The 13,668-nt window shown below is 48.4% G+C and overlaps 2 protein-coding genes across 2 annotated transcripts in view; both read left to right on the top strand.

Moving 5' to 3' along the window:
- The first annotated feature begins 8,151 nt into the window (after positions 1 to 8,151).
- On the top strand, positions 8,152 to 9,099 carry LOC110331295 (olfactory receptor 2T1-like). The gene has a single exon (XM_021211779.1). The coding sequence runs from the start codon at positions 8,152 to 8,154 to the stop codon at positions 9,097 to 9,099; it is 948 nt and encodes a 315-aa protein (XP_021067438.1).
- A 2,076-nt stretch (positions 9,100 to 11,175) lies between these two features.
- LOC110331310 overlaps positions 11,176 to 13,668 on the top strand; it is a 7,154-nt gene continuing 4,661 nt past the window's right edge. Inside the window, exons 1-2 of the mRNA XM_021211795.1 lie at positions 11,176 to 11,251; positions 11,664 to 11,754. Coding sequence (XP_021067454.1) covers positions 11,688 to 11,754 — 67 coding nt within the window. The 5' untranslated portion in view covers positions 11,176 to 11,251; positions 11,664 to 11,687. The remainder of the gene's footprint in view (positions 11,252 to 11,663; positions 11,755 to 13,668) is intronic.

The raw sequence follows: 13,668 nt of genomic DNA, 5'->3' as shown, positions 1-13,668 counted from the left end.
TTAATCCCAGCACACAGGCAGGTGAATCTCTGACTTCAAAACCATTCTGATCTACAGAGCTCCAGGACAGCCAGGGTTAAACAGAGAAACCCTGTCTCAAAAAATAAATTATATACATATGCACACACATACATACATGTTATAACTGAAGCCAACTTCAGTTGATTAAGAAAAGGATGAGAGAGAGAGAGGGAGGGAGGGAGAAGGCCAAGGGAGGGAGGGAGGCCTTGCGTGTCTCTAATTGCTCACTGGTGAGCCAGTTTCCCCCAGACACCAAGCTGATGTTCCGCTGATGTGTTGACTTGCATCCAAGATTGCCCAAGCATTTTATGAATATATATATGTGATTTAGAACAATAGCCTGGGGGCCCTGGTGCCCTGAAGGTCCTTCACTGCAGCTCTGTGCGTGTGTGTGTGTGTGTGTGTGTGTGTGTGTGTGTGTGTGTGTGTGTGTGTGTGTGTTCTTAGAGAAGCCTCCACTTCTCTAGAATTGATGAGTTTTGCGGCAGGCTTTGACACGAGCTATTTCCACCTTGATATCTAGCTTGCTTCCCTTTGCAGAACCACTGGGTTTCCTCCTCAGAAAACATCAAGGAACACTTGGGATCCAGTAGGATCTGTGGGTTTCCGATTTGGAAGACTCTCCCCTGCGCGGAGACAGACCTCAAAGCTGTGCACAGGTGAGGAAAATCTTACCCTCAAAACTGACTGAGAGAGGTTAAAGAACCCAAAACCCCCTTCGTCTGCTCTTTTAAAGAAAAATCCCTCTCCTCTGGGGTGTCCTGATCCCTGGAAGCCCAGCTGTCTGTTCACTGGCTTGAGCTTCTCTCTGCTCCAGTACTGAGTTGGGGCACAAAATAGCTGAGAATTACAAACCTGGTTCGTCATCTTGTATGTGTCTCTTTATATACATATTCCATTTCTTTAAATATTTCCACCTAGGTTTAGCTTGATGGGTGTTTGTAGGTTATATGTTGTGGGACATAGTGATCATAGTCTGTAAGTTATGCTAAGTCTGCTCATTGTTGTCTCTTATATGATAGTGATAGACTATCGATCACTAATTTGGGAAATGTGAGGTTTTGGAGAGCAAATGTCAGAACAAGACCTGGCTTTTGGTCAGAACCCATCCCTCTGTCACCTCACAGTCCCAGCTTTCTCTAGCTGTGAAAGACTCTGAGTGGGGTCCTGGCTCACAGAAAGCCTAAACGGAAGACAGTACAGCTGTCTGCATCCAGAGAGCCTGGACCTGAGGAAGCAAGCCCTCCTCCCTGGAACTGCTCCAGCCAGGGACAAAATGTCTCAGAAATTACTGACTCTCATCATGGCCTTGACAGCCCGCAGAACAGTGAAGCATGAACGGTGAACATTCCATCTATGGGTCAAGCATCTACCTGACTAGTAGTCAGGGACCCTGTAGCAGCTCTAGCCTTCTGGCCGAGGCTGACCTCATACTCAGGGGAGCCTAGAAAAGCCCTGTGCTCTGCAGGGTAAAGGGTTCTGCCTGTCTGCTGTAAGTCTCTCATACCCAAGTACTCATCTGCTCAGATAACTGTTTGGACCAAGCTGCTGCTCACTTGCTTAGAGCCAACTATGTTTGAATCCCAAGGAGCCTGGTCTGAGGATGTTTGGGTGCTACAAATGAGGGGAACCGACATTATTTAGAGGGTTTCTCCTGGGCTCTAGCGATAGCTCAGTCGGTAAAACATTCGTCTTGCAAGCTTGAGACCCTGGGTTTGAGCCCCTAGAATCCACACAGAAAGTCAGGCCTGGTTGTGTGCTTTTCTCCCAATACTGAGGAAGAGGGGATAGGAGGACCCCTGCCTGGAGAGTCGACAGCCTAGCCTAGGACAGTGAGACACCCTGCCCTCAAAAAAACAAGTTAGATAGTGTCTGAGGAGGGACCCCCAAGGCTGTCCTCTGATCTCCACACACATGACCACACACATACACATGTCCCTGCACATATACACCCTACACATGAACACGCGCGGTCTTCCAGGCTGATTCTTCCCCTTTCCTCCTCAGATGACCTGTAGTGATCACTCCCATTCACACCACCCCCTCAGCATGCTAATTCAGCTTCCACACAGGAAAGGGGATGGAAGCACCCTCACATATGTTTGAGAGACTTCAAGCTCACCACAGACAAGGGAAGAGCAGGGGTGGACTTACTGGGCCTCAGAACTGTGGATGTGTGGAGCTGGCGAGCTCTTGGTGGGGAGGTCCTTGAACCATGCCTGGATTCTCCCCCCAACTGGATGCCAGCAGCATCCCTCTTCTTCCTGAGCACCAAATTGGGGTTCAGATATGAACAAAGGTCCCCCGAGGAGCAAGCAACTCTTGGTTGTAAACATGGGACTAAAGCAATGGTTCTTAGGAGTCTCTTAGTGGCTTACTTGGAAGGCTGTTGAAATAGACATCTTTCTGAGATCCACCTAGTTTCTCACTTGTTGGATCCAAGTTGGAGCCTAAGGGCTTTCACATCTGACACATGATGCATGACGCTTATCTGGAGGCCACTCCTGGTCTACCTCTGCCGCTGCTACAATGGGGGTCCCCCATCGTTCTTGTCCGGAAAGTCCCTAACTCAGTAGATTTGTTAGTGCTCAGAACTTCTTTTAAAAACTTCCAAAGACCAGGCTGTGTCTCCAGACCAGTTAAATGGCTGCCTTTAGGAGCAGAGCACAGGCTCTGGGGGTTGTGGAGCTGTGAAGATCATTTCAATATGAAGACCACTCGGACTTCTAAGTCCCTTGACTTCACCACTGACTTTCAGACTTCCGGTGAGGTAGTTCCCAGCCTCTCTGTGAGCTTGTTTGCAAGTCTAAGCTGCATGGAGAGTGAGGGGCACTCCCCAGGAACGTGGAGGAATCGGGGCAGGTCAATCATGAAAACCTCTCAACAGTGACATTGTAGAGGATGTGGGCATGCTAGCGACAGCCACCACTCTACTGTCCTTGCAGGAAAGTCCCATAGAATGCACTGTGCAGAGAAGGGACTCTAAGGAATGTAAGGATTCTTTGTCCTGTGCGAAGGGAACAAATTTCACCCTCGGCTTCCATGGCTCCCCATGCAGACTTCCCAAGAGAGGCACTTTGGTCTCTGAACCTCAGCCTACAGCTCCAAGTGAACATGGAAGATGGAGAGAAGTCAACGGGAGAGGCGGGTTCCTAAAAGACAGCACAGAGTGGACAGTATGAGGTGAGTTGTGGAGGGAAAGACAGCTCTCTCCTCTCTCTCTCTCTCTCTCTCTCTCTCTCTCTCTCTCTCTCTCTCTCTCTCTCTCTCTCTCAGCACTTGTATCTCTGATTGTCAGCAAGCTTTTCTAATGGCAAACACCTGACATGGTTGAAATTAAGGCTATAGTTCTGAGTGTGTGCGTGAGGGAAGGGATTAAATACCAGCCCAACCATGGGATTGAATCAGATGTAAAGTGGGCCCAGAAAAACCAGGAGTCAAAACAACCAAGCGAACCCTGGGCTGGATGCAGCCTATAATAGCACACGAGAGTCAAGCCCACATTTCCCTTTATTCACTGTAGACAGTTCTCAGTGTCTGAAGTCTACTGCTTCCGTTCTCCACATGGAGACAAGAGCAAAAGACCTCCTCCCTTCTGGAACAGTATGAAAGAAAAAGAATTCCTTTGAGTGATTGTTTTCTCCTCTCTCTCTCTCTCTCTCTCCCTCCCTCCCTCCCTCCCTCCCTCTCTCCCCCTCTGTCTCTCTCTCCCTCCCCCTCTCTCTCATACACACACACACACACACACACACACACACACAGAGAGAGAGAGAGAGAGAGAGAGAGAGAGCCTTACAGATAAGCATGCTATGCACACATAGGCAGGCACCTGTTACAGACATTGAAGTGCACATGTATACATCAACTCTAAAATCCCACCAAGGGAAGGAAACCCGTGCTGGAGGAAGAGGGGAAACACCGCTGTATCAAGCAGAAGTGCCTTGTGCTCCCAAATGGGATGTTGACCTCACATGACTGTGACATGGGGGTAGAAACAGAGATGGTGGAACCTCTACGAGCAAACGTGTTTTCCTATGTACACATCTTTCTATGGTCCCCAAAAATGATCCAAATTCTATGGAGAAATATAAGAAAATGGTACAGTACTTCATCCCAGATAAACTTCAGCCTGAATGGAGGTTATGTCCCCATACGCCACCCTGTTTCAAGAGAAAACAAAACAAAACAAACAAACAAACAAACAAGGAATCTACCCATGGAAGGGACTGCAAGCCCTTTGCAGAGAAGTATTCAGTTATGATGTGAAATTAAGTTGCTTGTGGGAAAGGAGTCGCTTCCATGCCTGCTCTGGAAAGGGCATACCCTCTCAGTTTTATCCTACACTCACAATACCCCTGGGTTATGTGCACAGGCACCCCACCCTACATAGGAGTGTGTGTAAGCTACGCAATGGCAATGGCCTTGCAGCCAGCAGCAGCTAATGCTCCAGCGGTCAGGCCTCCTACAGATGCTCATCACTTAACGCTCTCATTCTGTGAGACAAGGGGCCTGGGGGCTAGCTGAGCATCCTGCACAAGGTACATAGCTAGGAATCGGTAGATCTTGGTCATGGAACTAGCAACATGTAAACATACTTAAGCACAAGCCTTTAAGTGGGATAAAATTTGAAAAGGACATTCAGCCCATTCAGAATAAAAATATTTAAAATATTGGGCTGTGTGAGCACCTAGGCTTTTTAATTTGTCTCAGTGGAGAGGCAGGAAGGGGAATGCTTTCCTGAAGAGATTCCCCTGGGATGGGGGCGAGGGTGACTACATTGCACGAGGCATCTCATGATGTCTTGAGAGCCTTGAGGCTCTCGTGACTAGGTCAGATTGCCACTAGCATCTAGAGGAGACAGTGAGGTATGGCGCTAAGTGTTCTACAACCCAAGGGGCATCACTGACTGCAAAGGATTACCGGGCCATGACTGCCAGTGGTACTGAGGCTGAGAAAGGACTCTGCAGAACACCTGTGAAGATTCCAGCTGCAGGTGAAAGGCCAAGTTTGTTGACCATGTTTCATATTGCTCGCCAACAGCGAGGTTCTCGCTAGATATAAAATCTGAGATGTTTGAGACATAAAGCAAGTTGTGCTTACAAAATGCTGAAACTTCTCATTCTCCTTATGGGAAAGTCTTGAACACACCTGAAGCTTCATTTGTATTTTAGTACAAGGTCAGTAGATTAGGAGACCATTGACAAGACGGTTTAATACTCATAGTTCCCAGTTCCCAACAGGAAGGAACACGCCATGCTCCACAGGGTCATATTGGAAGTACCGTGGTTGGTCAGGAGTCAGAGGGAGGGAGCAGAAGATGTAGACAAACTCTTCCTGGCGTGTTGCTGTTGTGGGTTTGAGGCAAGTTCTCATGCATCCCAGGCTGGCCTCAAATTCACTATGTAGACAAAGACAACCTTGAACTTCTGATCCTCCTGCCTCCGCCTCCCAGCTGCTGAGATTACAGGTATATACCACTGTGTCTGGTTTATGTAGCACTAAAGATCAAACCCAGGGGGACTTTGGAATATGAGGCACTCCATCAATTGTGCTACAGCCTCATTGACTTTTCCTAGGTTTTTTCCTGGTTTTGTTTTTGTTTCATTTTGTTTTTTCTGTCAGCATGAATGAGCAAGATGGGTAAGCAGAGATTGGTGTAGCATGGTTCAAATGGTTTGAGCTGGCTCTGGATACAAGCATCATTTCTAGTTGCCCAGACTCTGATCCTGGGATCACCTAAAGGTAAGAAGATAGATGTCCCAGACTGAAACCCCTGATACTAGAAAAGGATGGGCTGTAGAATGTAGAATGGATGGTTTGCATATCAAGGGTATGCAGACAGGTATATTATTAGGAATTAGCCCCGAGAGCTATCATTCACTTGCCTTAGTGCTTGCTGTCTGCAATGGTTGGATTTAACAGTGCTCTTCTGTGCTCTGCTCCTGACACAGGTTTCAGAGTAGACCCTGGGACCCTGGGAGCTCTGAACTTCTTTGAATTGTATCTGAGATCTTGTGTTCCCAGCATGGGCAGCCTGGAAGTGGGGAGGCTGAAGTCACAGACAGGGCCCCTTCAATTCCAGCCCCTGCTCCTGACTGTCTTACTGTGGGGCCTTCTCACCCTGGCTTCACAGTCAGCAGTGACATCCCGAGACTCAGGCTGGGGTCTAGTTAGTGGATCTCAACCCAGATCACCCATCAAATCAGTCTGAGACAAGGATGGACAAGGATGGTGCTGTAGCACAGTGGGTAGAGTGCTTACCTAGCATGCAACAAGCTGGGTTCCACCCCTTGCACCTCATAAAGCCAGGCGTCAAGGTGCATGCCTATAATTTCACCTCGGATGTGGAGGCAGGAGAATCAGAAAAGTTCAAAGTTGTCCTTGGCCACAGTGATTTGGAAACGGGTCTGAATGTATGGCAACCTCTCTCCAAAAAGAAAGAAAGAGAGAGAGAGAGAGAGAGAGAGAGAGAGAGAGAGAGAGAGAGAGAGAGAGAGAGAGAGAGAGAGAGAGAGAGAGAGAGAGAGAGGAAGGAAGGAAGGGAGGGAGGGAGGGAGGGAGGAAGGAAGGAAGGAAGGAAGGAAGGAAGGAAGGAAGGAAGGAAGGAAGGAAGGAAGGAAGAAAACTTTTTACTTAAATTTAAAAGCCAGCAAGCACAAAAAGCATTAAGAAAAGCATTCTTGGGGACTAGATCCATGGACAAGAAACAACAACTCAGACGGCTCAGCTCTACTACTGATTCTCACAGGAATGTGGGACATAGGCTGTCTTCTGTCACATTTGCCTCCCTCCCCGCTATGTCCCAGAGACCCATCCGCCAACAGCAGGGTTCTCTTGTGTCCACAGCTCCTTCATGGAACTCTACGTGGCTCCTTTTTTCCTTCAGTCCCTCTACTTAAGTCATTTGCTGTCAGACCCAAGCAGGGTGGGATTTAAGGCATTCCCTGGGATACTGGATGCTGGGAACAGTGTTCCAACATGCCTTGATAAGCCTCATCCTCATTGTATCAGGGACTCGCCTGACCTTGCCCCCTCTCCAGCCTCCAATCACTGCCTTTGGGTGGCTCGTTTCCCATCGTAGCTTCCCTGAGCTGTTGAGACTGGAGCTCACCTGAATGATTGCAGTCCGAGGACAGGAGCTGGGGTCTCCAGTGCTCTCAGGAGAAGCTACCACCGCTGATTTTCTTCCTCACAAGGGGCCGGTGCATTTATATTTTCAGGGCCCAGTGGACATCAGAATGTGACAGGGGCTCTGACTTCGGGGATAAGACTTGTTTATCAGGGCTGGAGAGATGGCTCAGTGGTCCTGAGTCAACAACATGGTGGCTCACATCCATTTATAAAGGGATCTGATGCCTTCTTCTGGTGTGTCTGATTACAGTCTGATTAAATTATATATATATATATATATATATATATATATATAATTTTAAAAGACTTGTTTATGAAATTGTTGAAGATGAGAAGGCAATGGTATGAAGATGAACACCTTTTGTCAAACCCATATAAAGCAATAACTGCACCAGAGCACAAAAAACCCAAATGTGAGACTTCTGGTAGCAAGGACACGGGAAAGGTAGGGCTGGGCAGGCAGCTTTGGCAGATGACAAAATGCTCCTTCTCAGGTGCACCCACAGCTCTCGCTTGTAAGAAAAATGAGTCACACAAACCCTCACGTCAGCAATAACATTGAATGATATAATTCACACAGGTGATATAAATCACTTGCCGGTCAGGCATACATTTGTAAAAATATCAATAACGATGTGTATTTCGGTGGTGGGGTGGGTGGGGCGTGTTGTGATGTGCTGGGGTTTTCCCTAGCATCCTCGTTCTCTGTGCGGAGTGGGAAGTTGAGCTGTTAGCCTTCAGACTTCCTTCTTGCACAGCACACATTCAGAGTAGCGAGTCTTCCTCTGAGCACTGCTTTCACTACAAAGCTATGATCTCAATAACGGTTTTCCTGTGAAATAATGACCTTACAAATACTGGCAAGTACATTAATGACAAAGTATATCTGCCACTCTCTGGCTCCCTGGGTGGCCCCGTTCTCCTCTTACTTCAATCCTTCACCCCCTCTCTGCCACTGCTGAACTGGTTCTTTCTCCCCACAGGGCAGCTCAACAGGAGATGGGCAGCGAGCACTGGAACTACTCCACCACTGGCTTTGTGCTGACGAGCCTTTTTAACAACAGCCGGACACACCTGTTCCTGTTCAGCATGGTGATGTTGGTCTACATCCTTGCTATGGCGGGCAACACGGCCATGGTCCTTCTGATTTGGATGGACACCCGACTCCACAGCCCCATGTACTTCCTCCTCAGCCAGCTGTCCTTTCTGGACATCTTCTTTACATCTGTCACTGTCCCCAAGATGATAGTAGGCTTTCTCTTTGGTTGGACGAGCATCTCTTTCGGAGGTTGTGGGGCACAGATGTTTTTCTTCATGTTCCTGGGGGCTGCAGAGTGCCTCCTGCTGGCCCTCATGGCTTATGACCGTTACGTGGCTATCTGCAACCCTCTGCGGTACCCAGTGCTCATGAGTCGCCGGGTGTGCCTGCTCATGGTCGTGGCCTCCTGGTTGGGAGGATCCCTCAACGCCTCCATTCAGACTTCTCTGACCCTTCAGTTCCCCTACTGTGGATCGCGGAAGATCTCCCACTTCTTCTGTGAGGTGCCCTCGCTGCTGATGCTGGCCTGCGCAGACACGGAAGCCTACAAGCAGGTACTATTTGTGACGGGCGTGGTGGTCCTCCTGGTGCCTATTACCTTCATTACGGCCTCCTATGCCCTCATCCTGGCTGCCGTGCTCCGGATGCACTCTGTGGAGGGGCGTCAGAAGGCCCTGGCCACGTGCTCCTCCCACCTGACAGTCGTCAATCTCTTCTATGGGCCCCTTGTCTACACCTACATGTTACCTGCTTCCTATCACTCGCCGGGCCAAGATGATGTAGTATCCGTCTTTTACACGGTTCTCACACCCATGCTGAACCCTGTCATCTACAGCCTCAGGAACAAGGAAGTTACGGGAGCCATGAAGAAAGCAATGAGAAGGTGTGGAGTCAATAGGAATGCCTGAGACCTGAGGGAGGACTGAGAGATGAGTACCTGAGACCTGAGGGAGGACTGACAGATGAGTACCTGAGACCTGAGGGAGGACTGACAGATGAGTACCTCCCCTCTCGGCAGCATCATATGCATTGAATGCTAAGGCAAGGAGAAGGGCCTCGATCTCAGTAACTTCAGGATCCTATTCCGGGACTCCGCCGCAGCCCAGAAAGTCAACTCCTAAATTCTTGTGCAGAGAAGTGAAAGAAGAAGCCATTACTCTGTAACTCCCACTCCCCAATTGCTGTTTTGTTTCTTCAGAGCTTTATCTACACTGGCTCCCCTCCACCTCAGAACACCCCAGCCTTCTTTGTGGACCAAGAAAGTAACCGATCCCCTCTGTGTCACTGAGAGTCTGAGAGCTTCCCTTTCAGCCCCACTAAAAGGCAAGGACCCACAAACTCCTTCATCCCTGGCCATTTCCTCAAACTTCCCTATCAGCACCTGTCCTTAAGCACACTGTACTGCATGAACGTCCTCAGCCCAGGCCCTCAGCAGACTCCTCCAAGGCAGGAACTGCGCCTGACATCTTCAGACAGCTCCTTCTTCTCTTGCTTAGAAATGGCTTAAAGCACCAGATATCTGCAGTGCTTATCCCATCCACCATCTTCTCTGACATCCCCTCCACCATCTTCCCCTCCTCCTACTTGTGGATTTGAGGTTTCTTTTCTCCCATTGGACTGTACAGGACCAGAGGATTCGCTCTTTTAACACCACGGGGTCAGCTTCTAGGAGGGAACTGGAACATGTGATCAGTAACTAATACTGGATAAATAAACACTGCAAAGAACATTTCCTTGCCTGATCCCAGTACTGCCCGTTCTGTTGCCAGCTTCTTGGGATTTGCTCCTGCCTTGGCAATGACTCCATGTCCCTACCTCTTCCCTTTTCCTATAAAATGATGAGAAGTCTTTCCTATTAAATGATAAAGGTCTTCAAAGCCTATGGCTAGCCCTTTCTCTTCACACACACACACACACGCACACACACGCGCACACACACACACACACACACACACACACACACACACACGATTTAAGGCCATGATGTCAGTCATCACCTGGCCCACAGTTAGCGATATAGACACAGGTCAGCCAGAATTCCCAACCCCCTCTCTCAGCACTAACTCCACACCCACAGAATATTTCAGAGGCATTTCAAATTCACCCTTCCACAAAGCCCCGTGAAGTCTAGCCACTTGGTCTCATCTGACACCCCACTCTCTCCCAAGGTCCCCTTCTCCACTGCTTCCTGTTTAGAGAACTCTCTCTCTCTACAGGTGAAGGAGGCTGTTCCCCCACTGGGATTGATCAACCCTTGGGTTTCCTAAAGTTTCTGATAGTTTAATCACTACCACATGGCATAGCAGAGCACAAGACCTCCTCCCTTTTTTGGCGAAAGAATGCCCCACTGTGTATATATGGCACCTTTTCTTTATCCAATCATCTGTTGATGGTTGCTTCAAGAAACTACACGGGTTTCTGCAGCTGATGGAAAAGAAAGGATTCAACAGTGAGGGTCGGTGGGTGAGCAGAGGAATTCTGGTACCTTTAAGATCTGTCACGAACAACATGCTCACAGCCTAGACACAGTGCTAGGGTCTGGCAGTCACATGCCTACATAAAACACACACACACACACACACACACACACACATCCAAAAAAATGATATTGACTGACAGGGTGACATTAGAAAATGCCCTGAAATGAAGAGTTGCTGCTCTCCATGTCTCGCTCACTGGAGGGCGTTGCGGGTAAAGAATGAGTATCAGTTTAAAGTACATGGGTACTTCTCGTCAGGGGGTCTTCCAGAAAGCCACAAGAAGACATCTTTAACCAGGTAGTATGGGGCAGGGAAAACAGAGCCTCAATTCTCAAGGCCTCTCGTTTCTCAGACTTGCAGAAATCCCCTGCCAAGATATTTCTAGTCACTTGGGAGCTAGAGGCAGTGAAATCTCATTGGCCAAGACTCTGAGAAGGCAGGAAGAGTGTAAGATGCAGACCAATGAGAACAAGATGACAACCTGGAGCTCCACCCCACCCCCGCACCACACGCATGCGCACCATGCGCAATGCAGTTTGGCCTACTTTAGGTAGAGACCCGCCTCAGATCCCAGCACCTGGTACTGACTGGTTCTTGGTTTTAACTTGCCCACCCAACCTTCCCAGTTCATCCAGAGGACATGATGTTCATCTAGATGAACCTCTTAAACTGCCCTCACCCACCCATTTCAGTTTAGCCTTGTAAGAAGGGGGAAATGGGCCAGAGTTCCCTTCAGGTTGTACAAGTCTAGATGGTTTCTTAGTCCCCACCAGATTCCCCCAGAGCCTGGCTGTCAGCATGACCCCCTCAGCCGCTGAGCACATGTGGTTGCTCTCTATATTCAGTTTAGGACACTTAGAGCCCTGGTTCCGGTTGTGAGGCGCTTTGGACTAGGAGGCAATGCTGCCCACATTGGGGGGGGGGGGCGGGGTGACCTGGCCTTATTGCTTTGAGCTTTGTGTGAGACCCACCTGACCGTGATCTCTCCACAGAGACGGGACCTAACAGTCTGGACCATGCACCCTGCCACCCCGAGCAGGCTTCTCTTGGTTTGTAGCTTCGCCTTTATGCCCTTCTCTACAGGTGAGATTAGAATGGAGCCATCTTGTGTGGCTTACAGAGACGTTTTCTTGAATATTTGCTATGTTAGACCTTTTTTAAAATGTGTATGGGTATTCTGCCTGCATGTATATCTACATGCCACATGCATGCAAGACCAGAAGAGGGCATAAGAACCCCTGGAACTGGAGTTACCGATGATTGCGAGACACAGTGTGGGTGCAGGGCATCAAACCAAGGTCCTCTGGAAGAATAGTGGGTGCTCTTAACCACTGAGCCCTCTCTCCAGCCAAAATAGGCACCTTTCCCACCAAGAGCAAAATTCTATAGCCCTTATTTCCCTTTCTCCCATTTTAATTATTTGTGCTTATAGCTTTTAAGATAATAGATGCCCATGGCTTAAAATCCTCTCTACACCCCAGGTCAGCTTCCGATGGCAGCACTGGTCTACCTTTCTGTGATCTTTTCCAGGTATGGCCAATCAAGTCTACACTAGTTTCTTTTCTGCTTCCAGGGCAGAATTGCACACCAAGTGTGCAGTGTCCTGCCCATCCTCATCAAAAGCGTGTCCACTGTGTCCTCCTGCTTCATAGCTCAGCCTCTCTGTGGGGATATAGTCATCTCCAATCACTTACCCTCACAGATAGCTGCAATAAAAGAGCTGACATGAACACGGTTATAGAGCAGAAAGCATGTACATACCGTTGGACTTGACGGTTGGTACCTGTCTTAGTTAGGGTTTCCAGGGCTGTGAAGAGAAACCATGACCAAAACAACTCTTTTTAAAGGAAAACATTTCACTGGGCTGGCTTACAGTTTCAGAGGTTCAGTCCATCATCATCATGGCAGGAAGCATAGTAGTACACAGGCTGTCGTGATCCTGGAGAAGTTCTACATCCCAACCAAAAGTCAGCCAGGAGAAGACCAGCATCCTCAGGCAGTGTGCAGAGCCTAAGCATAGGAAGAGATCTTCAAAGCCCACCCTCAACACTGGCACACTTCTTCCAACAAGGCGACACCTCCTAAAAGTACCACTCTGTATGGGCCAAGAATATTCAAACCACCACAGTACCTGTAGTAAACTGATTCTACATCATCAAATCATCCCCTCAAAAGTAATGCTAATCTCTTCTTGGCTTTCGTTGTTTGGAGTTTGTCTGTCTGTCTGTTCACTTGTCAGTAGGTTTTTAAACAAGAGTCTATGTTTGTTACTCAGCCTGCCCTTGAACTCCTCACCTTAAATGACTCCTCCCTTAACAAGTGGTCCCAGTGAAACCACCGGAGTTAAATGCTGCTGCCTGCCCTCATTCACTGCTAACTTCTGTTCATGTGTGCATTCTGCAGGGATTGTTATACACGGAGGCTCTAGCTATGTGGGCCTCCAGCATTCCCAGGACACACGTTTTAATTATATTTGATTTTAATCAAAATAGTCACATTAGATGCAGTAGAGTGGGAATGAGAGTTTACAGGAGAAAGAAGGAAGAGAAATTCCCATATTTTTGGAGTTCTGAGAAGGCTCTTTACTGTTAATGATTGGCATTCTTTTTGAGATGTTTTTCTCAGATTTTTATTGCTTTGTGTATTAAGTTTTTTTTTTTATTTTTACAATTTCTCTCTATTTCTCTTTTTCTCTTTGTCTCCCTTTTTTATTTTAATTGTTTCAGACTGGGCTCCACCCACACTCTGGAGGGAGACAGTGGTAGGCTCACCCTGGGTGTCTTGAGGATTTCAGAGCCTGGGGCATCCAGGCATCTAAGGGCCCCACTGCATCAGCTCCTGCTTCTGCCCAAAGTGAAGAAGTATTGACCCTCCCATTAGCTGGGCCAGGGCAATGTGGGACAGTAATTGAAAAGCACACATAGCCGGGCGTGGTGGTGCACACCTTTAATCCCAGCACTTGGGAGGCAGAGGCAGGCGGATTTCTGAGTTCGAGGC

This window comes from Mus pahari, chromosome 14, assembly GCF_900095145.1.
Source record: "Mus pahari chromosome 14, PAHARI_EIJ_v1.1, whole genome shotgun sequence".
Lineage (NCBI taxonomy): Eukaryota > Metazoa > Chordata > Mammalia > Rodentia > Muridae > Mus > Mus pahari.
This window is presented reverse-complemented; position numbering and strand designations above follow the sequence as displayed.

Bases quoted from the DNA above. Each gene is read 5' to 3' on its own strand.
- LOC110331295 (XM_021211779.1), top strand. From the start codon at position 8,152: ATGGGCAGCGAGCACTGGAACTACTCCACCACTGGCTTTGTGCTGACG.